The sequence below is a fragment of the Asterias amurensis genome, chromosome 13 (assembly GCF_032118995.1).
Source record: "Asterias amurensis chromosome 13, ASM3211899v1".
Lineage (NCBI taxonomy): Eukaryota > Metazoa > Echinodermata > Asteroidea > Forcipulatida > Asteriidae > Asterias > Asterias amurensis.
The window spans coordinates 7,331,187-7,358,164 of NC_092660.1; the positions used below are offsets into that span (position 1 = coordinate 7,331,187).

Below are 26,978 nucleotides of genomic sequence, written 5' to 3' on the forward strand. Positions count from 1 at the left end.
ACTTTAACTGGAATTCCTATTCCCATTTTGAGAAACAACATTTATATGTACATCTGTTTCCCCACATTTACAAAGTCTCTTAACAAGATACATTCTATTAAAACGAAAATAGGAAAAACTAAAATGAACAAATCGGCCAGTATAACAACTGAAAACACAACAGAATATATAATAATATTTAACTTATCATGCATCAAACACTGTACACCTAGTTGAACAACTACATTTAAACATTGTCTTACTAATGGACTTCTGTAAACAGCAAAATTACAAGCGATAAACATTTCATTTTAATTACCAAATTCAATTGACCTATGGGCTGGGCACAATTTCTGACAAATTAAATTATTGTAAAATGTTCTCACAAAATATTTGTATATTTACATCAAATAGCACAGACAATTTAAAGAATAGCTTAAAGTTGTAATATTATTACAAATAGTATTATTTTACAAAGTGATTTTTAACTTACATATATTCTTTCAGAAATGATTGTGTATCAAAATTGACTAGTATGACTCACTTATTATGATAGTGATGTCTCTGATGTGTACTGTAAATGGTGTTTGAAGCTTTGCATGGTGTTCAGAATAAGAAGTAACTATAAATACTAAATAGTAAACTTGCGGGTCCAACCATGTATAATATCTCTTTTGAGGGAGTGTTAGCATTCTCCTGAAGACTATTGGTAATCACTCAAAATAATTGTTAGCATCAAAATTTACTTGTTAATGGAGAACTGTTGATAGTGTAAAACATTATGAGAAATGGCTCCCTCTGAAGTAAAATATTTTTTGAGAGAGAAGTAATTTCTCACTAAAATATTTGAATTTGCTTTCGAGACCTCAGAATTTGATTTTGAGGTCTCAAAAATCAACTTGTTGCGACAAGGAAGCTAAATTTGCCACAGGTTTGTTATTTTATGCATATGTTGAGGTACATCAAGTGAGATATTATACATGGTTGTACCTGCAAGTTTACTATTAAGTATTTATAGTTACTTCTGATATGATTTGAGATGCTCTTCAAATCAAAACCCAAAGCAACCAACCTGTTTTAAATGAGTAGGTTTTGAATGTGGAAGCATAGTGAAAATATAGTTCAACGATGCAGGCTAAATAATGTACAACATGAAACCTTGTTTTAAAAGTTGGAATCCATAGGCGAGGTCAGTGTTGGTCTGACATATTTGTCCCTGAACAGTACATTGGTAATTTGAGCTGGACTCTTAACATAAGTATTATTTTTCTGGCAATCGATTTGTAACCCAGCTCGTTCTCACAAAAAAAATTGCAATGAAAGTGCATAGCTTGTGATGCAAAAAATCTCAAAGGAGAAAGTTTGTCCTCATTTTAGTATGAAATATCAAAATTAATCTTCATAGTTTCTTTTAAAGATTATCCACATGTACCAAGGGTTTAAATGAAATCATGACCCTCAACATTCTTGAGCACACACCTCAACCAATACATAAATACATGGTGACAAATGCCCAATTTCCACCCCAATACAAGAAACGGCAAGCAACTCTTCAAGGAATTCGAGAATTTTGAACATGCCAAAGTGCACAATTTGAAAACTCCTACATTTACTAGTTATAAATAAACATGTAATAAGGTTCCCTCCAAGAGTTCCCCAGTTCAGATTAAGGGTTCCCTCCAAGGGTTCCCCGGTTCAGATCAAGGGTTCCCTCCAAGGGTTCCCCGGTTCAGATGAAGGGTTCCCTCCGAGGGTTCCCCAGTTCAGATTAAGGGTTCCCTCCAAGGGTTCCCCGGTTCAGATTAAGGGTTCCCTCCAAGGGTTCCCCGGTTCAGATTAAGGGTTCCTTCCAAAGGTTCCCCGGTCCAGATTAAGGGTTCCCTCCAAGGGTTCCCCGGTTCAGATTAAGGGTTCCCTCCAAGGGTTCCACAGTTAGATTAAGGGTTCCCTCCAAGGGTTCCCCGGTTCAGATTAAGGGTTCCCTCCAAGAGTTCCCCGGTTCAGATTAAGGGTTCCCTCCAAGGGTTCCCCGGTTCAGATTAAGGGTTCCCTCCAAGGATTCCCTGGTTCAGATTAAGGGTTCCTTCCAAAGGTTCCCGGTTCAGATTAAGGGTTCCCTCCAAGGGTTCCCCGGTTCAGATTAAGGGTTCCCTCCAAGAGTTCCCCGGTTCAGATTAAGGGTTCCCTCCAAAGGTTCCCTGGTTCAGATTAAGGGTTTCCCTCCAAGGGTTCCCCGGTTCAGATTAAGGGTTCCTTCCAAAGGTTCCCCGGTTCAGATTAAGGGTTCCCTCCAAAGGTTCCCCGGTTCAGATTAAGGGTTTCCCTCCAAGGGTTCCCCGGTTCAGATTAAGGGTTCCCTCCAAGGGTTCCCCGGTTCAGACTAAGTCTAAATACAAATTCAACTCAAGTTTCTGTGGACTCTCGATGTTGTGCAGAACTCGGAAACTGAATTGCTTTGAAATACAGGTGCAGGAAACACAAGATTACAGGTGTGCTACTTATTATGGAAATTGAACGGAGTATTTCAGCTAATCAGTCTAGCAGTCAAGACATCTACTCTTAACAAATGACGAGCACTGCAAGGTTGAGAACGGTACTTATTATTTGATTTATGGAAATTATTCTGTAACAAAGAAATAGTGTTCTGTCTCTTTTCCAGGGTATAAAGCATGGAGCATAATTTTACAGCCTAAATTGTAGGTTTGATTGAACCATGCAATTACCTGTACAAAAAAGACGAATTTTGTAACTTTGGAAGACAAGAAAGAGAGCGGAATTCCGTTTTTATGACTTTTGCTTAATCATAGAAACTGGTTAGACACAAACTACAACTTATCTTCAAATATTAAAAAATGATACTTGAAGTTTAACAATATATCACATTAACATAGAGACACTCATGCTATCCATAATGATTTCAATAATAACGATAACATTTAAAAGAACTCTTGCTACCAGGGCCCAATTTCATGGTTTTGCTTACCCTAGAAGTCTGCGCTTACGATCACCATTCTCCGCTTGCTGACTTTCTGGGCTAGCTGTGTAAGCACAGAATGCCCAGTAACGTGGAGTACGCACATGCACATTCAAAAATTCTCCGCTAACCTGTAAAATACACTTGACGTAAGCACGGAATCGTCTGCTTTCGTTAGCACCGATTCTTTGCTTACTGCATGCAGAGCCATGAAATTGGGCCCAGTTATAGTCAGATGTCTTATATAAAATAGAACTCTATTTTTAGGAGCTGTTTGAACTTAAGGATAAAGTTTTCTTCTAGCAATATATAAAAATTACAAATCAGAAACGAAAGAAGGGCTTTGTAACACCAAAATAAATTAGCAATTAAAATTGATGAACTCCCATTGCTCAAGAAACCAAAATGCATTGTTCCTTCTTCCTCTATACTATTGAAATATTATATAAACATTAGAAAATCATTATTAACATTTTGTACATAATAAAATGAAGGAAGAAATTATTATACCATGCCATATGAGGGGTGTATGCGAAATGTATAGTGCGCCTTTCTGGTAAACCTAAGACATATTTTGTTGGTCTCTTTTCTTTGTCAATGTCATTGTTCAGGGGTGGCCATTCTGAAGCCATACTACCTGCTCTTTGTTCAATCCCAAATTATTTAGAAAAACACACCTTTCAGTTTCCCTTGTGGTTTATTATTGATGTTTCAATGGGTCAACCTTTGACTTAACTTGAAACAGCAGAAACTTCATTGTCCCTGAAAAGGTTGTGCTTATAAGCACTGATAATTAATTATTGTGCTATGTCAGACTGACCTTGATGCAGTAATTAGGTACAAATGCATATTGCCCTCAATTTGCAGAATACAATGTCAGATTTATTTCTAGAAATACATTGCACACGTCCAATCAGCATCAAGAATTCAAATTTGCTGTGTATATAACCTGACACCAGATATTAACCACTGGCATCAAATCTGTGACATCATTCTGTACCGTTCTCTGCCACCGGCATCTCACCTTCTAATTTCCATTTTTCTTTGAGTTCATGAAAGATTGTCGCCGGTGCCGTCTGTTGCTGATCATCTGGGATACTAGAGACATCTTGAGAAGGGACACTACTGTCTATCGAATCGTTGTCCAGACATTGAGTGTTGATCATCTTCTTGTCGTGCTTGTGGCTCATGCAGTATTTACTACATGCACTTCCCTCTGCTGTTGCTGACTGCATACTATTTTGGCCTGACATCTCGCCAGCATTAGGTGGTGTCATCATGTCATTAGAAGCTTCCAGGTTTGAGGCATAGAGGCTGCAGACATGCCGATGACGATCAGTCACAACCTTACTCTCTAAAAAGCTTTCATGACGCATGTCTGAAGCTGTTGACTGAAAAAAGAAGAAGTCTTATTTGTTTTATGTCTTACAAATGCCACTGAACAGGGCCCAATGTCATAGAGCTGCTAAGCACAAAAATTTCCTTAGCATGAAATTTCTTCCTTGCTAAAAGTAGGATTACCGAACAAACTTCCATTTGTTGCATATTACTTGTTACTGATATTCAGCTGTCGTTTGCTTATCCTCAAAATAACGTGGAAATTTGGTTGGTAATCATGTTTTTGTCACGGAAGAAATGTCATGGTAAGCAAATGTTTGTGCTTAGTAGCTCTATGAAATTGGGCCCTGTTGACTGAGATTAACAGTGTGTGAAATGTTGGATATTTTCCCGCTCCCCCTGGTGTTGAGGTCACCACATTTTACTGTGCACTCCATCAACTAGTGTCCAGTGGGTAAGGCACTGGACACTTTTGGTAATTACTCAAAATAATTGTTGGCATAAAAACTTCTTCGATGAAGAGTAATGGGGAGCTGTTGATAGTAAAAAAACATTGTGAGAAACGGCTCCCTAGAAGTAACATAGTTTTTGAGAAAGAAGTAATTTCTCACTCGAATATTTGAACTGAATTTGATACCTCCGCTGAGGTCTCAAAATCAAACATCTGAAAGCACACAACTTGTTATTATTCTTCCATTATTCTCTTGCAACTTCGACGACCAATTGAGCTCAAATTCTCACAGGTTTCTTATTTTATGCATCCGTTGAGATACACCAAGTGAGAAGATTAGTCTTTGACAATTTCCAAAGGTATCTAGATGCTTTAAGTTACTGTTATTTATACTAACCAACTTTGTGCGAACTTTTTTAGGTAGTGGTTCCTCATGGGTGTAGATGTCTTCACGCTTGACTCTTGAAACAGATCTATCTTCAAATTCCACATCAAACAGCTTGACATTGTAGCTACTCACAAAAGTTCCCTTGTAGACTAGTCCATCAGTCCAGCGTACCTGTACAGCAGCACCTTGATCTGGAAGTCCATCATTCAGGCAGTCATGACTCTATAAAGTAAACAATCAATCAATCAATCAATCAAATCGATCGATAAATCGATCGATAAATCGATCGATAAATCGATCAATCAATCAATCAATCAATCAATCAATCAACCAACCAATCAATCAATCAATCAATCAATCAATCAATCAATCAATCAGTTTATTTCTAAAGTATCAACATCACAATCAAAATTGAATCAAAGAGGTCGTTCACACGCCGTACTAAAGTTGGTCTAAGTCCACTTAGACCGGTTCGGGTTCAACTTTTGTGCGTGTGAACGCAAATAAAGTTAGACCGGATCGGGTTTAAACCCCAAAACTTAAACCGTCCAGCGAGGCGGTCTAAGTCTAAACCGGTTCGGGTTTATCTTTTAACACTGCGTGTGGACAGAATGACATCCGGTTTTAACTCACAACGGACGACCCATTGTGTGGTTCAATGCACACGCCCGGGACCCGGAGTGCTTGTATACGGTTTCTGTTGCCTCTGATGCTGAAAAGCACCGAGTATTTATATTACTTTCTTGCCGCTTACCGAGTTGGCGAAACCCTCTCGATCGGTGTATGCAGTTTAACACAGGCCCACGCCCATGATTTATTAAATTCTGAAACAAAATTATATTTTTCAAGCTTTTTTTGTTGAGTGTCCTACAATAAATTGAAACTGTTTTTCATGCGTATACTACGAGCGCAGCGAAGAAGCATTTTGTAATGCTTCTCACATGTACAGCGCTGCCATCCCATAGTGATCACTCTCTGATATCCCATAGTTACCATCACCGATCCCTTGGATGTGCCTTTCTCTTGCCGTCACCGTTACTAGCGTGCTGTACTTTCAATCTAGGAGAATGAACTGCAGTGGGCACGAGGCTGTGTGTAGGGGAAATTCCCTACGCCAGCAATATCACCACGTTGTTGGGAAGTTGGGAAAATACCGCAAAGTACATGTATTTACGTAACTTGCACGTGTGTAGTTGTGTTTATGAACGAATCAGAATAAAAATCGCGGCACCGGCTTTTGAGAGATGACAACTTCCAATCGATTGAAGTACAAACTAAAAGTACTTATTAAATCGGAAACAGTGGAATAAAACAAAACACAAAAATGAAATGTGTTCTGTTTCATGGAATATGGACAATATTTTGGTGAGTTTTCTCGGCGGTTTGTATCAATATTTTGTTTGTTTAAAAAAATAGTTTGAGTCGTGTTCATGTTTGTTTTAAGTGCTCATATCCTCCCAATGGTAAAAGTGTTACCGCGTTCGATTGAGCCATTTGTATCCAATAATTATGCCCTGTCTGATCATCCATGGCATGGGGCACTCAGTATCTCGGCATACTCGGTGCGTGAATCTGATGAATAAAACCGGATGTTAGAGCAACGGGGTCGCGTCTACTTTGACCTCTTAAAACCGAAGATAAACCGGATCGGGTTTAACTCTCTGCTGTCTGGACGCAATGGGTTTTTATTTTTACGACCACCCCCCGCTGCTCGTAAAAGTTAGACCGGTTCGGGTCTAAGTTAGTACGCTGTCTGAACATACCCAAAGGCAATGTAAATTGGAAGTTAAGAGATAAATAGTTGTTTGATAGATAAAGTAATATTAATTTTGGTTTTTACCCATACACCGATGTGTGTAAGCACTGTATACTCAGTACTTTCCCCAACTGTGAACAAATAATCACAGCCATATTACTCGGGTGGGATTCGAACCCACGACCTTTGCAATTCTAGAGCAGTGTCATACCAACTAGACTACCGAGGTTGCCCGGTAGCTAGAGGCAGTTCGAATCTTATGTTTTGGCATCGGGTACCGCAACGATACATATTATTTAAATAAAGAATAAAGCATGGACATTCATGAAACTGTGGAGGGACCCATAAAGAAGCAAAGCTTGTGGGTCCCTGAGCAAGCGTGTGCATTGAGACGATAATTATTTTGATGTCTTGTGGAACATACCACTCCATGTAGGAAACCCTTATCCTGAAAGGACAGGTGTATTCAAGAAGGCTCAATGCACAAGCTGCTAACAATGAAAGTAGTTACGCACATGCTCCGCGCCTTTGGAACCGTCTCCCTCATCAAATTCGTTCAGCGGAGTCACTCGCAGTTTTCAAGAAACATCTCAAAACTTTCCTGTTCAATGACTGATTGCTTTGACTGTTTTCCCATTATCAGTGCCATTGTTTATTTATTTGGTAATTGTATAGTTTCTTGTAAAGCGCTGTGGTACCTCGTGTAAGAGCGCTATATAAATGTCTTTTTATTATTATTATTATTATTATTATTAGTTACCTAGACAAATAAACAAAGACATGTCAGCAAAGTAAAAACAAAAAAACTGAAAGTACACAAATTTGTGCATTAAGGGTGTTTTTTCCTTTCATTTTTCTCTCGCAACTTCGATGACCAATTTAGTTTCTAATTTATAAAACACACAAATCTGCCAATCCACATAAGTGTCGCATGCCTGTCATCATCACGATCAGCTTCTTAGAGAAAAAAAAAAATTATTGATAGAGATTTGAAAACACTTCAGCTCCCTGTTCATCATACCTCAATATCCTGAGGAAACAGATTCTCACTGTAAGAGCCATCATCAAACTTCACATGTAGAAAGACCTGCTGGCGCTCCCCAGTTATCTCAGACCTGTAGTAACGTCCGTTCTTGTGTTTGGCTATGACTGCATCACTCACTGACACATTCTTAAGCGGAGACTCTCTTGGCTAGAAAACAAATTTGAAGAGGGATGGGTACCAAAATAAGCACAAAAACAAAAGTATACATATCTATCATCTTTTTTTATCAGTTTTTTTGCTGACATTATTTTTAATTTAAATTTTTATCATGATACATTGTATTCAACTAAACACTTACACTGGGCGGCTGGTTTGTCAAATTTAATTTTAGTATTATTTTAGCGGCGTGTTCACGGCCCAAGTTGTGTGATGGCATCTGCAACTCTCAAATTATAAATATGAAGAAAATATTGCTTTAATTATTTAGGTCAAGTCTGTTTAGCCCGGACCATATCTACATACACATACATGTATATAATGGTTAAAGGCACTGGTTACCTTTGGTAATTGTCAATGACAAGTCTTCTCACTTCTCACTTGAGATGTTGCCGTTTCTCACAATGTTTTAAACTATCAACAGCTCTCCATTGCTTGTAACCAAGTAAGTTTTTATGATAACAAATAATTTGAGTAATTAGCAATAGTGTCCAGTGCCTTTAATCCCAGAGTGTGATTTATATCAAAACAAATAACGCATTAACTGCTACATGTAGTCATGGTTGTAGCAAGGATGAAAAAGACCCTTGGAAGTGTCTTGGTCGGCCAGTTAAGAGCACCGAATTCAAACTCTGGTGTCTCTGTTCAGCAGAGTGTGGGTTCGAGTCCCAGTGGTGACACTCGCTTCATCCTTCGGATGGGTAACACCATTGGTTCAGTGTGTTGTGTTATTAACAATAATAATAATTACTGTGTTTTTAACCAGGCATGCAACTGCCCGTTGAAAAAAAAAAGAGGACATTTTCAAAGGCACAATGCAAGTGCGGAGCGAGGCAGCCGAAACGCCACAGGACAATGATACCCACAATGGTACCCTAGAAAATGTTGAGGTTTATGATGCTCTTAGGTGCACTTTTAGCATGTACTAGACTTATTTTACATGATTGTAGTTGTACACTGTTGTTGTCAGGCATATATTAGCCTTAAAAAAAAAAGCAAAAAAAAAAAAAAACGAGGAAGAGGTTCATGCCTGTATAACGCGCCCTTTGCCAAAGGATACAAAGCGCCAGGTATTACTACTGCAAGGAGTGGGACGTAGTTTGAGATATATGACCTAATCCTTAGCACCATGTAACGGGTGGCGCAAAAGAACCCAGCGCATTTATCAAAAAGAGTAGGGGTTCGCCCCTGTGTTCCTGGATTGATTGGCAGCATGTTGCGTCACAGAAGCTTGTAAACCATTACACTGTGCTTTAAAGGAATAGGTCTCATACTTCAAATTGTATCTCCACCAACGTGTTAGCTAGCGAGCCGTGCACGCCGTGTTAGCACGGCCAGTTGGGCTGAAAACACGGGCAAAAATTTGATGCACGGGTGAAGCCGTGCTGTCTAATAATTTCAGTGAAAATTACTGAACTTCTTTTATTATTTTTTTGTTGTTGAACAGTTTAAACAGCAGTGAGTAAAATTAGATTTGGTTTTACCAGATTTCCTTCTTCTTTTTGAATCAAAATTTCAACGACGCAACCATAAAACAATCACTCGAAGCTGCCTCTAAAACGCTGACCACATTGCGACCACACAAAACACAACGCACAAACCACAAATTACTCAACGCACATGCAAATTACACAATGCAAGCAAGACACGCAGACTTCGTTTTAACTGTCAGTCGTCGTCATCGACCGTCATCAGCAGGCAGCATGAACTCCATGCACGCGTGGTATGATAGAGGCGAATTCACACGCGTTTTCGTTCAGATTATTTTAGGTACCAATCTCATCTCCACCATCCTACAAACCAACGCGCTCTGGATTTTTCTACTATGACGTCAGTATCCGTAACTGAGTGACACGCTGCGCAGTGCACCTTTTACCGCATACATTCTGCAGTTGCTTTGTAGATTGGTTCTGCAGTTTTTTCCAACTCGACGGCGGCAAACATGACGATCTTTTTTCCTTCTAGAAATTCAAGGGCACATCGTTTGTTCGTGGTAGAGTTTGTTTGAAACATCAAGTATTTTTTGGATTTCAATGTTTGCATCTCTTGGGTGTTAATGCAGTTGACAAAACGATGTTTATTTTCCGCTCGAAAGGTTCAAAAACTGGTTCATGTTTATTTTCAAATCTCAAGTCGGTTTTGCTGTAGGGGGGATAGACCTCCCAAATTAATTTTTCAATGCATGGTACGTTTTTTTGCCCAGTGGAACTACTTAAATGGCACTGTCTTTCGTAACTATTTGTTCCTTTATTCTCCGCAGACTGTTTACAAATTGCCTTTGCCCCAGTTTCAACAATTAAACAACCTATAAGACTTAAACATTATGAAACCTAAACACATACTAAGGAAAATATTAATTACCATGATCAGTCAGTTTAAATTAAGCAAACAATTATGGTACATGTAAATTACTCTTGGCATTTTTATTGGTTGCAAATACTTGTGTGAATCATTATTTTACATTAATTAATTTATTTGTTTAAATTAAATACATAAACTATTATCAGCTTCTTGACTTTAGGCCTATAGTTCTGAAATCGAATGGACAAGAATGGATAGAAAATTAACATTAGTAAATGATAACTCTTAATTTCTTCAATACCTCTTCATTTGTTTTAGTCTTTAAGCAAAAATTTGTATCAAGAGTAACACATGCCAAAAAATATTTTGTTGACAGCAAACTTGTACTGCATTATTTGATCGCTTTTGAATCATTTCAGGCTAAATGGGTCCAAGCGCAGCTCCATGGTCCAAGTAACTGCTTTGAACTGGCCTATTGACCCAGACACATTTTATAGAGTTTAATAATGTATAGTGGACGTCGATCACCTTTACAATATCTGTGCTTTAAAGCCTCTCATTTTCGAGTTGAAAAAAAAAAAAAAAAATTAAATCAAAATAGTTTACTTGTTAATGTAACAGAAATAGGTACCAGAAATGCTTCCAGGGCCCCTGCGCGCTCGTGTTGTGTGCTACGCACACGTTTCTATTTTTTTGTAGTGATTTTAGGTTGCACTCCCACTTTTTCAGTTTGCACTCCCACTTTCCAAATTCCTGGCTAAGACACTGACCTCCACATACCTTGCAGGGCAAAATACTGAGTGCTTTGATACGCCCCGAGGGATGTTATAAAGCGCTATGTAAGAACTCGTTTAAGAACTCACCTTGTCTCTCATTTTTTCTTGATAGGGATGCCTTAGGCACGTAGCATAAACTGCACACGGCCAATCACATGGCTCCATCACAACTCCAGCAGCTTGAGCACACGTTACATGGAATGCTAATGCACATCTCCCTACTGAACACTGAATCAAACCACCGTACCGGTTCCCCATCTTAATAAACGGCCGGCAGAAAAAACATTTCTGTAATACAAAGGAATAGAGCAACAGTCATTATCTTGTTTATATTTGGTTTGCGGTAACACCATGTGTGTATCTACTTGCCAGGCAGAAAAGGCTAAAAAACAATATAGGTAAGGGGTTACAAGAAGAAAATGGAAGTATGAAAATAACTCAGGGGAGCTGGAGGCAGGAATTGATATTTCTCTCAACACAGTCCAGATTGTAGGATGGGGGAATCATCCACCAGTCAAGGAGTTCTAAAGAGATGCAGTACATGGAATAAAGCTGTTGGAATGGCTCCTTGTTTTACATCTCAACAAATCAAGAGTATATGGGTGAGAAGAAGCAGAAAGTCTGGTTTCACGCTCAAACACCTTAATAGGAAGAACTAGGTTGGACATACTGGTGGCACATTTACCATGAAAATATCTTTAGAAAAAAAACAAGACTGGTTACAGTACAGACCTTCGGTGGGAAAGAGGTTGTAATATTGACCCCAACACTTCTACCGTGGAGTAGATTTATCAGGTTGGTCAGGAGACTTCTCAGTTCTGAAAGGAACTGTCCTGCTTCTTAACTACTACCCGGGCGGAAGGTAGAAAACTGGCGGGGACTATTAATTAACCTTATAAGATCGTTATTAACTGCACTACCACAGAGTGAGTTCTTAAATAGGTCTCAATGTTTCGACTAGCTTGCTCTATTTATAGTCATTACCTTCACAGGAGGGGGTTTATAAATCAGCCTGCAACATGCGGGTGGGTCACATGGCAAAAATTTAAATTTGAACTTAAATTTGTAAATTTAATTTATAACTTTTTTGAAAAGTCCGACCGAGTTGAAACTTAATGTATTGGTAGTTAAGGACATTAAATCTTTCAATTCGTAGTGACATCATAACAACGTCATCATGTTGTATTTTTGCAATTTCAATAATTTATTAAATATATTGAGAACAAAGCAACTGTTTAATTTTCTTCTACCTATTGGTATTGCTATCTGACCTTTATAAGGTAACTGCATGTTTGCTTATATTGTATTATTTGCATGGTGTGTGTGGGAAAAAACATAAAAGAACTGAACTGTGAATTATAATGCTAATAAAGACACTGGACACTTTTTGGATAACAAGGGCCAGTCTTCTCACTTGGTGTATCTCAACAAATGGACAAAATAACAAATCTGTGAAAATTTGAACCCAATTGGTCGTCGTAGTTGCGAGATAATAATGGAAGAAAAAAACACCATGGTCACACAAACTTGTGTACTTTCAGATGCTTGATTACAGCAACTCAAAATTTAAATCTGAGGTCTCAAAATCAAATTCGTCGAAAATTACTTCTTTCTCGAAAACTATGTTTTTTCAGAGGGAGCCGTTTCTCACAATGTTTTATACTATCAACAGCTCCCCATTACTCGTTACCAAGTAAGGTTTTATGCTAATAAATATTTTGAGTAATTACCAAAAGTGTCCAGTGCCTTTAACAAGGCAAACATGAAGGTAGCTCATGTTTTCCCTGTGACTACCACCCACTGTAATTTCTTACCAGTTTTAATCTCGCAGATGAAATGTTTTCAATGTTGATAGAATCTCTTTCCATTACATCTTCAAAAAGAACTTCCGGGATGGCCATCGCACAGACAATGTGAGCCCAGCGACCGTTTGTTGTATGTTTCAACGCTCCCCCACGAAGATTACACAAACAACACTCCTGTGGAACAAACAACAACAAACAAACAAAAATGAGAAAATCGGTCATTTTTTTGTGGATAAAAAGTGTTGAAAGTGCCACGTTGTCTGTAAACGATTGAAGACAATAAATCACTACAATTTCTGGTAGGGTCAGGATACAAGGTCGAATCGGTGTCATGTCAATGTTCATTTCGTTTGCTTTTTCAAGATCTTTCACAGGCCTTCATTTTAAAGGAGCGCGATAGCGCTCCTCAGCGCTCCTTAATATTTTTAAGGAGAGCAAAAAAAACCCGCTCCTTACAAGTTTAACAAGAGCATTTTTAGTTTCAATTTGCAACACATATTTTGCAACATTTATGCTTGATACTTAAGTTGAAAATAATATTTTTTTAAACTTAAATATTTTAGTATATTTCCGCATGAAAACCGATGCTAAATTAATAAGAAATCACAGTCGACAACAAACTTAGTTTCCTCCGTGATTTTCATTCTTTGACACCCTCTAGCAGTAGGGCAAAATCGACCAATGAAATAAATCAGTACTCGCTATGTGGAAATTCAACAGCCAATAGAAATACTTGTCTCTTGACTGGGTCTGGTGTTTGCCTCTACACGGACCAGTACTGTGCAGTTAACCAGACTGTATGGTTGTTTTGACACACGATCACCCACACGTGTATCTGAGCGACGGTGACTTGGGATTAAATCTAAACTGATGTTTCTTCTTGCAAAGTAAGATCAAAAAACTGTTTATTTATTTTAAGAACATCTGCAAGTTATAGTAAATCATTCAAACTGTTGTTTTTTGTTGACATGGAAGCTGGAAAATTGCAAGAACTTCGATCAAATTTTTGTTTAATCGTGTGAAGATACATCGCTACACTATTGAGTCCTGCTCTGCTAATTCAGTGTGCTGCAAAAATACTTTAGCGACGATCGTAGTAGTATATGGAACCCTCCCTCTCCAAAACTGCATATCATAGGTTCAAAAACAATGTCTTTTTTTAACCTCATGTCGTTCCTTTTATTGTTCAATTTGTTTAAAAGTCGTCTCCTAATTTTGCACACTATTATTATTCTTAATAATAATGGAAATTATTGGTTGTCTGTATCCAACATGTCCAAAGATCCTTTCAAACTTATTAGTATTTAATAATAAAACTATTGATTTTTATTTATTACTGTGATTTTAAGGGGGCAATATTTGTGCAATTATTTTTACATTTCAAATCAATTTCAGGAAGTTTTCCCCCTTTTTCATTTATAAATAAACTTGATGCACTGATGCACTGATGCACCGATTGAAGGTTAACTTTAAATTAAGCTTGGGCGATATCGATTTATTTTATTCACGATATATCGCCGACAATATATCACGATATTCGATATAATCGCGATTAATTCAATTTGACATCATCAGTCTTCAAACCCAGTGAAAAATGTAGAAGAGACAGTCACAGCATAAGAGAGGTGTTCTAATGACCTATGCTCCCGGTTTTACTCCAAATCTATGGGGTGCAAGATGTCTCAGCTAGAAAATACATCCCGATATTGCGATATATCTAATATTGCGATATATTTAATCGATATCACGATATATCGCGATATATCGCGATATTTCGATATTTCGATTAAAACCAAATCGATCCGATATCGAAATCGTTTCCAAGTTAGTATCGCGATATTCGATAATATCGTGATATCGCCCAAGCTTACTTTAAATTAAATATTTAAGTATGTTTTTTGGTGTGTTTATTTTATATTAAACCAAGTCTACATTAATTTTGAATCATTCTTTTGTGGATTTGTTTTCTATCTTTCTTCTGCTGGTGTACAGACTTTTATTTTGCACTGGAATGGTATGAAATGGGATTGATTAAAGTTAACTCATTAAATTTAGCAATAAAAAGGATAACTATTGTGCTATTGAGTGTTAATTAAACTTGGGTTTTTTGGAAGAGCAAATCACTCTCCTTAGTTCACTTTCTTGATTTAAGGAGAGCGACTAGGAAATCACTCTCCTTAAATCGCTTGTTTGATTTAAGGAGAGCGATGTACAGCTCTCCTCGATTTTTTTAAAATGAAGGTCTGCTTTCAGATAATAAAATGAAACATTTAATAAAAAAATAAAAAAATAATGAATGATGTAATGTTGTGACTGATGACATGACATTAGTGTTAATAATGAATGATGTAATGTTGTGACTGATGACATGACATTAGTGTTAATAATGAATGATGTAATGTTGTGACTGATGACATGACATTAGTGTTAAAGGAACACGTTGCCTTGGATCGGACGAGTTGGTCAAAACAAAAGCGTTTGTAACCGTTTTTTATAAAATGCATATGGTTGGAAAGATGTTTTAAAAGTAGAATACAATGATCCACACAAGTTTGCCTCGAAATTGCGTGGTTTTCCTTCTACTGTGCGAACTAACATGGTCGGCCATTTATGGGAGTCAAAATTTTGACCCCCATAAATGGCCGACGTGTTAGTCGACGAGGTAAAAGGAAAACCACGCAATTTCGAGGCATGTTTGTGTGGATCATTGTATTCTACTTTTACAACATCTTTCTACCCATATGCATTTTATAAAAAACGGTTACAAACGCTTTTCAAAGACCAACTCGACCGATCCATGGCAACGTGTTCCTTTAATAATGAATGATGTAATGTTGTGACTGATGACATGACATTAGTGTTAATAATGAATGATGTAATGTTGTGACTGATGACATGACATTAGTGTTAATAATGCAATACACCCAGACCTAGCAACATTATGTAGCATAATTTCTCTTCATAACTTTTGGCTGAACACCTCAAACCAATAACAAAGAGCTTTAAACTATTGCCACATTTCGCAGTAGTGTCTTTATCAAACCCCCCTTTTGTCTCAAAATGCGTCAACCAAACGCGACAACCATACAAGTGAATCAAGTACAGTTTAGTGTTTTATGATGTTAAATATATGTATTGTTATTAGCTGTTTCGTAGCGAAGCGAAACAGCTCTTGTTTTTGTTAAAGTTTTTTTTATTATTATTATTATTTTTAATTTTTTTTATTTGTCTGATTCAGTACTCGCAATTTTTTGCATAGTTCCCAAAGAGCAATTGTAATGAAACTTTCAGGGATTGATGGTGACGTCATCAGCCAGTGTCAGCGTTCACGTGACGTCATCTTAAAGGTGTTTTATGTTGAATGTTTGAAAATCTATATCAAATCAGCCACAAGAGACCGTAGGTTTCTGTTTGCGGGATTGGGAAGGGATAAATTAGGTCTTCATTTTGTTTTGTGTGCGTGACCTCACATGACCTCTACTTCCGGTCGAAACTGGAAGTGTCCCTCTAATTCAAATGTTGCAAAAGATATGAAGTTGCTTTTAACGATGTTAGTGCCTAGTAAGAGTGGGCAGTTAAAAAAAAATACCAATGACGTCAAAAAATGCAACAGCGCCCTCTAGCGGCAGGTTGAAACCTCGTCAAAATGGACTTTTTGAAGATGTGTGTGGTGAAGTTTATAACACACGTTAACTGTCAGGCAGCCAATGACGTCATCGGGGGTCACGTGATGCGGCCTTAAAGGTGCACTTTTTGAACTAATATAACTCCCTAAGTAATTATGCGACCATGTTGAAACTTGGTAGGTTGTTGGATATTGACAAGTTCTTGTAAAATGTGAAATGACGTCATGATGACGTCATCACATGATTTTTTTATGATTTTTTTCATTTTTGCACCTTTAATTTATTATTGTTATTATTATTATTATTATTATTATTATTATTATTATTATTATTATTATTATTATTATTATTATTATTATTATTATTATTATTATTATTATTATTATTATTATTATTATTATTATTATTATTATTATTATTATTATTATTATTATTATTATTGTAACCCTGACCCAAATGAGGTCTCAGGTTACAGTATATTTTGTGTTTTACAAAATATGATTTATATTTCATTGTGTAACTTTGATTTCCCTTTTTCATTGCTCATGTGTTTATTCCACATGTGTATTTTCAATTTGCCATGGTGTGCATTTTATCTAGCGATGGTGTCCCTTTTGTTTACTTGTGCTTACCAGCCAGGCTATTCAGCTGGTGCCATGCTATTCAACTTGTGTTTTATTCATGCTCTTTGATCTTCACCTATCTATTCAAGCCTGCTTGAAATCTCTACCATCTTGGAGGAAGTGGAGATTCACCTTTTGTTTATTTCTGGGAATGGCCAGTGCCTTTTTCTTTAATCCACGACCACGAACCCAAGCTGTGAAGTCGTAAAGATTTATCTTTCCTTCACTCCCTCTAGTTCAAATGGACCAATCAACTTTAGAGCATTAAGTGATATTTTTCAAACCATCCAATGAGAGTGAACAGCTGACCTAAGCTGAGGCATGGTCGGAGGGCTGGCTTGGCCCAAAATTCTGGTCAGACCAAGCACTCCACCATTTGCCATCGCTCCAGCTGGATGTGTGTCCGCACATGCCTCTACGACTACCTTTTCTTCAAGTGCTTGTTAAATCATTTCTCCAAGCAACTTTCTTATTCTGGAGCGAAGACAACTTCTACTTTTAAATGAATGTTGGCTCTCTATAATAGGTGAGTTTTAGTATTTAAGTATTTAAGAGTACCTGCCTGTAAGAGTGTACCAAGTGGTGATTCATGGGTTCTCAGATCTTCTTCTAAAAAATTAGAGTGATACATCATCATACCAAACGAATAAATCCAAAATTTGAGTTTGCTGACGCTTTCGGTTTTGGAGTTACCAGTTATCAAAGTTTCGACCTAAAAGCCCTCGAGAAACGAATAGTACATTCCCTGTAAACACAAAAATGTGCGCCAAGGTCATCCCAACAAAAGTAAAACATTTTTTGAAACCTCCAGTTGGGCTTATAACAAAAGTAAAAAAAAAAAATTGGGATCTCGTTGGCGCATCATGTTACGCACACCTGAACCTTTGACGAACAGTGCCCTCGTGCCATTTTCAACGCCTCATAACTCAGCGCGCCTATAAGTTCCCATGAATTAAACAAGTTCAAATGAAAGAGCTTGCATCCCTAAAACAAATTTAAGTGCAAAGTGCGTGGGATCTCGTTGGCGCAGAGAGATAATAGAGGTCAAAGTTCAAATTTTACCAATATATTGCGTTTTTGCACCTCCGTAACTTCGCGCGCCAACAACAAAAAATTGTTTTTATGGCAACTGGGTATTGGAACAGTTTTCATCTAATGACAAATGAAAAAAGAATCTTGAGATCTCTGCATCTTGCATGTCAAAAGATTTTTTGAAAATTTTCTAAAGTATTGTCATTCCACACATTTTGGCCTAAATTGGGACAACATTCACTTTTTTCATCACTGTAAGTATCTGTGCCGACAAGATCCCATCAATGTTTTCTTGTTTTTGGTTAAGTTGAGTGTTCCTAAACAGATTTCAATTGAAAAATAATTGGGATCATGTTGGTCCACCAATATAACAAAGGTCAAAGGTCATATGAAACTACACTACTGCCTATTTCAGGCAATTTTACGTCGTCTAGAAATCCACACGCCAATATGATCCCATTAAATTGTCTGCATTTTATGATTATATAGATTCTCAGCAACACATAAAAAGCAAAAAGCTAATGGGATTTGAGTGGCGCTAACAAATATTACAGATCAAAAGTTTGCAATACATGCCTCTACACATTGTACTTATGCATTGCTGTGGCAACAGAAAGTGAGAAATATCCCCCAATTTGAAAATGTTGGCAAACCATGAAGGGGATAGGTTTCCAAAACGAATTTTGGTCAAGAGATAGACTGGACTTGTTTTTACAAATGGTGTTAGTTTAATGTTGGTGGGTAACTGTTGCCAAGGTCAAAGGTTACACAGAATATGGGTGTTTTTTATATTTCTGTCAAGAGCCAACTTCAGAGCCTTTTCAAGATTTTATTTAAAGAACAAGGGCTCTATCCTTTCAGTTTGGGACAGCCACTTATAATATCTAGGCACATATGGTTGTCCAAAATTAATTATAGAGCCCTTCCTTATTTGATAAAATGTTGACAGGGCTTCGAAGTTGGCTCTCCACAGAAAATGAATTACAAAACACCAATATTTTCTGTGTAAAAACAAGTCCAGTCTATCTCTTGACCAAAATTCACTTTGGAGACCTATCCCCTTCATGGTTTGCCAACATTTTCAAATTGGGGGATATTTCTCACTTTCGGTTGCCACAGCAATGCATAAGTATAGGCATGTATTGCGAACTTTTGATCTGTAATATTTGTTAGCGCCACTCAAATCCCATTTGATTTTTGCTTTTTATGTGTTGCTGAGAATCTATATAATCATAAAATGCGGACAACTTAATGGGATCATATTGGCGCGTGGATTTCTAGACGACGCAAAATCGCCCAAAATAGGCAGTAGTGTAGTTTCATATGACCTTTGACCTTTGTTACATTGGTGGACCAACATGATCCCAAATATTTTTCAATTGAAATCTGTTTAGGAACACTCAACTTAACCAAAAACAAGAAAACATTGATGGGATCTTGTCGGCACAGATACTTACAGTGATGAAAAAAGTGAATGTTGTCCCAATTTAGGCCAAAATGTGTGGAATGACAATACTTTAGAAAATTTTCAAAAAATCTTTTGACATGCAAGTTGCAGAGATCCCAAGATTCTTTTTTCATTTGTCATTAGATGAAAACTGTTCCAATACCCAGTTGCCATAAAAACAATTTTTTGTTGTTGGCGCGCGAAGTTACGGAGGTGCGAAAACGCAATATATTGGTAAAATTTGAAATTTGACCTCTATTATCTCTCTGCGCCAACGAGATCCCACGCACTTTGCACTTAAATTTGTTTTAGGGATGCAAGCTCTTTCATTTGAACTTGTTTAATTCATGGGATCCTATAGGCGCGCTGAGTTATGAGGCGTTGAAAATGGCACGAGGGCACTGTTCGTCAAAGGTTCAGGTGCGCGTAACATGACGCGCCAACGAGATCCCAACTTTTTTTTTTTACTTTTGATATAAGCCCAACTGGAGGTTTCAAAAAATGTTTTACTTTTTTTGGGATGACCTTGGCGCTGGTTTTTGTGTTTACAGGGAATGTACTATTCGTTTCTCGAGGGCTTTTTGGCCCAAACTTTGATAACTGGTAACTCCAAAACCGACAGCGTCAGCAAACTAAAATTTTGGATTTATTCGTTTGGTATGATGGTGTATCACTCTAATTTTTTGGAAGAAGATCTGCGAACCCATAAATCACACCCCCCCTAATTTGGTACATTCTTACAGGCAGGGACTCTTAAGTAATATTTGTAACTTGTTATTTGGAAGTTTCCAGTAAGGTCTCTGTTGAAGTTAGAATTTGATTTATGATTTTTGAACTTCACAGACAACCTTTAAACTTTCATTTTTATTAAATGTATTTCCTTAAATTCTCTGAAGCACTTTTGTTTTATATTTGTTTCCATGATGAAAGATCTATCGTATGCTATTTTCTGAATTTGAGAAATAGATCTTTATGCTTTTAGGCATTGTAGGTTTTAAGTTCTTTGAAATTTGTTACAACTTTTGGTTTATTGAGGAGAGACCTATTTGCTTTCTGCCGATTTATTATTTTGTATTCTTGATAAGAACTAACAGAATAGTCATGATATTTACCACCAGCTGATTCAGTTGATGTATTGTGGTAAGTCATGCTATTTGTGCAGTCCTCATTATTTGGACTGGTTCTAAATACTATCAAGATATATTTTAGGTCTGCTGTGTTTCAAGTTTTACAATGTACATGTATATACTTTATATTTTAATGGCAATCCCGCATAAGACTTAAAGACACAAAGTGTTGTCTAGTGATAGAGTTTTTTGCAGAAAGCCAGATTTTGCTTTTGTACCCGAGGGTACTTCATACCTTATTTTATGTATTGTGCACTTGCTAAGATTTTAGACAACGTGCTGTTTGATGTAAAACTCTTAGCTCATTTAAGCTTGGACGATTTTAAGTTTGCTAAGCTGTCTTAATGAGGCAGATGATTATTTTGACATGCTACATGAGGGAGTAATTTTCTCCTTGTAGCCAGATAGCCAAAAGTATTGGCTTGTCTTTATTTAACTTACTGGCTTGTGGAGTTTTAACAAGTATTTGATATATACTGTATTTCCTGAGCGTTCCATCAGTTAGCTGACTGATATTTTATATTCCTAGAGAGGATTGTATTGTAATATGGCATGGACCATTATCGCTCTCTATAATAGGTACAGAAGACCGAACGTGATGTGGTGAAGAAGATTGACTGGCCCTGTACATACTAATACAAAGGCAGATTCCCATCCACTTCATCTGTAACCTATTGCAAGTATAAATGTTTTTTAACCCTCTTGCAAGCATTATTGGAAGAAGATTCCGTACATGTATACTGACACGTGAAGTGTCCTTCCGCAACAAGAGGAACTGGGTCGTCTCCCAACTGATGTTTGGACCTCGCCTGTAGGACGCGAAACGCGGTTTAGGGTCTATTTTAGATTTGGCGCCCATCTGAGCTCATTTTTGTATTATTTAAATATTACAGGATCCTTTAATTGTATTGTTTAAATCTGCATTTCTTTTATTGGTGATTTATCGTTCAAATAAATCAGAGTTTCTGTTATTGTGCATCATATTTCGAATTCTCTAAACTTGGTTTTATTTCAAAAAGGGAGTTGTAAATTTATTTCGGTTCCCGCTATTTTTGATTGGCGAACCCACAGTTACATTATTATTATTATTATTTTTTTTTTTATTTGTCTGATTTAGTACTCGCAATTTTTTGCATAGTTCCCGAAGAGCAATTGCAATGAAACTTTCAGGGATTGAAGGTTATGGTGCAATAATGATCCTAAAGCAAAAATGTCATGATGACGTCATCACTGGTCACGTGACGTCATCTTAAAGGTGTTTTATGTTAAATGTTTGAAAATCTATATCAAATCAGCCAAAAGAGACCGTAGGTTTCTGTTTGCGGGATTGGATAGGGATTAATTAGGTCTTCATTTTGTTTCGTGTGCGTGACCTCACATGACCTCTACTTCCAAAAGTGGCAAAAGTTATGAGGTTGCTTTCCAAGGACGTAAGTGTCTAGCAAAGGTGGGCAGTTCAAAAAAATATAAATGACGTCACAAATTGCAACAGCGCCCTCTAGCGGCAGGTTGAAAACTCTTCAAAATGGACTTTTTGAAGATGTCTGTGGTGAAGTTTTTTGTAATCACTTCAAATTTTACACACATGGTTACTGTCAGCTAGGCATCATATGTGTGAAGTTTCAGATCAATGACGTCATCGGGGGTCACGTGATGTAGCATTGAAGGTGCACTTTTTGAAGTCGTATAACTCTCGAAGTAACGACACGATTGTGTTGAAACTTTGTAGATTATTAGATATTGGCAAGTTCTCGTAAATTGTTAAATGACGTCATGATGACGTCATCACACGATTTTTTATGATTTTTTTCCATTTTTGCACCTTTAACACATAAATTGCTATCTGAACATGGTATAATCAAAACTTATGTTTTTATTTATGCCACATTGGGCAAATTGCTTTGAATACCCAACAAATTTAAAACTCAGTTGAGAAATTAGAAATTTTTATTGACGAAACAGCTCTGCATTTGTGCACAAATGCAGTTTAGCTCTAGTTTTTCCTGTTATTGGCTCTTGCACTGTTTGGACGTTAAGTAAAATAAAACAAAGTGTTTTTAAAAGCACAATGAACTTACAGCCAGATAATCCTGTTCCTCACAGCGTTTACATTTCCACTTGTCAGATGAAGTTACAGTCGCCCCATAACAGCCTGTCAATAGGTCAATAACAGCAATGTCAATCAATTAATTTTTTGTAATAGAAATGTTGGATTGATTCTCAATTGAATTTCATCAGATCAAACAATAAAAACATAACAATAGACCGATTGTGCTCCATGCGTCACATGACCTACATGTATAGTGGGTATAAGATGTAAACAAACACGGCGTACTGCACATAAACGTGCGTTAAAAAGACATGATTACTGTTGCAAGTTTTGGCCCAATAAAGACTCAATACTTGAAACCACTGATTGAATATTCTGGAGTTTGTAACATGAGACCTTACCTGTGGCTGAACAATGCCAGTAATGGGTAAAAACAGTTCCACTTAAATAATAGGAAATTCCACGAGAATGTTCACACGATGTAATGTGTTTGTACACAGAAAGTGTGGTTTTACATTGCCCTCGTTGTAATGATTTTGCTGCCAATAGTTTTGATAAAATCTCATTAAGAAGCTGCAAATCCCTTTATTATCACCCTCAAATTTTTTGATTAGAAGGGGTAGCTGTCAGCTTTGAGTCGGACAACTTCGCAATCTCCCTTATCACAGCCCGACTTCACGCCGTGCACAACGCAAAATCCACGGCACGTGAGCTCGCTCAAACCTCAGTAATTTACGTAGTCTAACCATACTCTCAAAAGAAACCTCTTTTGTAGAAGAATACTGGAAATATCAAACAGCAAATGTGATTTAAATCAATGTCACAACATTCAACTTTATAAAAAGGGTCCTTTTTTTAACTAAAAGTGTTATTTATCGAAAATCTGATTATGGTCCATCGGTACGAGTCTTCACATGTCTTAACTAAGTAGCGGTGTTTTTCTATACCCACTATAGGTCACGTGATCACATGTTAACATTGGTAGCGCAATTGGTCTCTTAGTGATCAGTGAAAGAGCATGCTGGTCTAGATAGTGCTCCGGTTTGATCCCTAGCTAGATCAGCATGCACCTCATTCAAAAGTTTGCGCTTACGCTAAGAGTAACTGCAAAAAGGTCTATGTTAAATTGTGTAAACATAGTAAGAAAAATTGATATGTACTTACTTGCATGAACTGTAATCTTGCACTGGCTACAGTTCAATAATAAGCTATGGCCTTCATCAGTTAATGAGTCGTTCCAGCAATCAGGAAACCGATTCTCACTGGTTGCAGCAAAACACATCTCTGGAGTCAGCACAAATGTTTTCCTAGGATCGGACAAGGCTGCTTCACTGCTGCCTGAGGTACAAGTCAAATTCTTCTTATCCCAATCTTTTCCATCGATCTGTCAGAAGTCAATGGTCATGATAATAACTTTATATATGTTTGCAGTAACAACATGTGTGTATCTACTTACCAGGTAGAGTCTGTTTTTAGAGAGCTGTCTTTCTTTATTCTACTACTGCGGAGTAGATTTATCGGATGTTTGGGAGACTTCTCAGTTCTGAAAAGAACTGTCCTGCTTTTAACTAGTACCCGGGCTGAAGGTATATCAAATTGGCTGGGACTACGACTTAGCTTATAGGATCATAATTAACTGCACTACCGCAGAGTCAGTTCTTGAATTGGTCTCAATGTTTTGACTAGCTTGCTATGGTCATCATCAAGAGACATTTGTAGAAGTTTGTGTAGTTGTTACACTTTCGGTAAACAGTAATGTCCAAGGCCCACACTTCGTGTATCACAAACCTCTGAAAATTTAAAATAACAAACCTGTAAAAATTTAGGCTCCATCGGTCGTAGGAGTCTGGATAAAATAATGGGAAAACCCACCCTTGTTTCTGCACGTTTCGCCGTGTCATAACATGTGTAAAAAACAAATCCGTAATTTTCGATATCGCAAATTGATATTGTTTTAATGTGTTCTCAAAAAGTAAAGCATTTCATGGAATAATATTTCAAGAGAAGTGTTTCACCATTACCTTCTGTAAACCCTGTAAGTTATTTATAAATCTGTGAACATTTTTTTTTTCTGTACCGAAAGTGTCCATTGGCTTTAAAGGAACACGTTGCCTTGGAACGGTCGAGTTGGTCTTTAAAAAGCGTTTGTAACCGTTTGTTATAAAATGCATGGTTAGAAAGATGATTTAACAGTAGAATACAATGATCCACACAAATTTGCCTCGAAATTCCATGGTTTTCCTTTTACTTTGCGAACTAACACAGTCAGCTATATATGGATTGACTCCCACTAATGGCTGAGCGTGTTAGTCGACGAGGTTAAAGGAAAACCCCGCAATTTTGCGTGATACTTGCATGGATCATTATTTCTACTTTTAAAGTATCTATGTAATCTTATGCATTTTATAACAATCGGTTACAAACGCTTTTTAAAGACCAAATCGATCGATCCAAGGCAACGTGTTCCTTTAATGATATTCAAATTAAAATTTCACACTGCATTTTTACTAGTAGGATGTAAAGTTAATGGTTGTATGGCTTCTGACTGCCCCCCACCCCTCCCACCCAACAAAGACATTGACAAAATAGGGACGCCGCCAACATAGGGCTAGATAGCTCAGTTGGTAGAGCACTGGCACGTTAATCAAGTCAACTATTTGTTGAACCCCAAAATTAATTACAAAATTTACTCGGTCAGTTTCAATTGTAGCTTTTATTGATAAAGTTACAATAGCTCACCTTTTCATTATAGAACAGCATACAGACACAACAGCCTGGTCTTTGATCAGCAATGGAGAGGTTATAGGCAAGTTCCATGTCATAGCTATGGGGTTGTGTAACCCACAGCCCATTCATAGAGCGAGCCCAAGCTTTCATAACGGAGAACTCGTGTGATGTGAAGTCTAAGTAGAAATTAAAAAACATGGTTTAAAGGGTCTATTTACTTTTGTAGGATAAAAAACACAAATGTCCACAGATTCACATTAAACTTTCAGTGAGAAGACTGGTCTTTGACAATTACCAAAGGTGTACACTGCCTTTAACAATTGGATTTAATTGTATTTCATTGAACTTTAAGATGAAACAAACGTCAAGATCGTGAGGTTTCTATTTTAGGAAGCATCTAAATAATCTGAACAGCTGGAACACTCTGCTTGGACTTTGCCATCAATCCTCGTGAGGTATGTAAATGCTGCCATGAAAACTACATGCTCAACAAAACATTCATCTGGGAATACAAATTATAGCAAATTCAAGGGCCAAAAATGTATTACAGCGTGAAGTCCCTAGTCCCTACGGACCTCCTTCAGGACACACCCAACTCATACTCTACTCAGCTCAGTATTTGTGGCCAAACTTTTTAACAACAAAACAAAAACATCAACAACAATTTTTTTTACCACATTTAAAGGCACTGGATGCTGTTGATAGTATAAAACATTGTGAGAAATGGTTCCCTCTAAAGTACTGTAGTCTTTGTATTGAGAAAGAAGTAATTTCTCACTCAAATATTTTGGTTGAATAGGTCTCGAATGCCTATTTACATTAAACTTGCGCGATTTTGAGATAATGATGGTAGAAAGCTTCCCTTAAAATATTGCTAGCCATGAGGTGCTGTAGATTAAAATAAAAATACAAGCCACAAAAATAACTTTCGTCATGACGAAACAAATTATTTTAGCATGTAACAACGCATTAAACAGGTAAAATACCATAACTAGTGAATACTTTTTACATGCTAAAACCGAGAATTTTGTTATAGTTGAGACATTGCTTTACTCATTTCTCAAAAAACTACAGCACTTCATCAATCAATATAGGTTTTCTCGGTCAAATTCAGGAAATGAGCAGCCAATTTCATTTTCATGCGTTCGAGTTAAAGCTGTTTTGCCTCTCCAGTTGTTACTGTGTTTCAAAGTCAGAATTCGGCCATTCAATTTCATTTTGAGTAGATTCAAAATCCTTCAGCACTCTGTTCAATTTAGCGTATCGTCATTCTTTTTTGTGGCAAACACGCCTCAAGAAACATCTGCGAATTTGAATGCTGCTTTAAATAGTTTTTAAATTGAATGATTGTTTTGTTAAATTGAATGTTGCAACATT

At 37.1% G+C, this 26,978-nt stretch overlaps 1 protein-coding gene across 1 annotated transcript in view; it reads right to left on the bottom strand.

The window, feature by feature from the left end:
- Nucleotides 1–26,978, bottom strand: part of LOC139945792 (lysine-specific demethylase 4A-like) — a 73,455-nt gene continuing 46,477 nt past the window's right edge. Inside the window, exons 11-18 of the mRNA XM_071943218.1 lie at nucleotides 25,614–25,777; nucleotides 24,039–24,258; nucleotides 22,903–22,976; nucleotides 12,979–13,143; nucleotides 11,252–11,452; nucleotides 7,908–8,078; nucleotides 5,140–5,352; nucleotides 1–4,344 (exon numbers count right to left, since the gene is read on the bottom strand). Coding sequence (XP_071799319.1) covers nucleotides 3,943–4,344; nucleotides 5,140–5,352; nucleotides 7,908–8,078; nucleotides 11,252–11,452; nucleotides 12,979–13,143; nucleotides 22,903–22,976; nucleotides 24,039–24,258; nucleotides 25,614–25,777 — 1,610 coding nt within the window. The 3' untranslated portion in view covers nucleotides 1–3,942. The remainder of the gene's footprint in view (nucleotides 4,345–5,139; nucleotides 5,353–7,907; nucleotides 8,079–11,251; nucleotides 11,453–12,978; nucleotides 13,144–22,902; nucleotides 22,977–24,038; nucleotides 24,259–25,613; nucleotides 25,778–26,978) is intronic.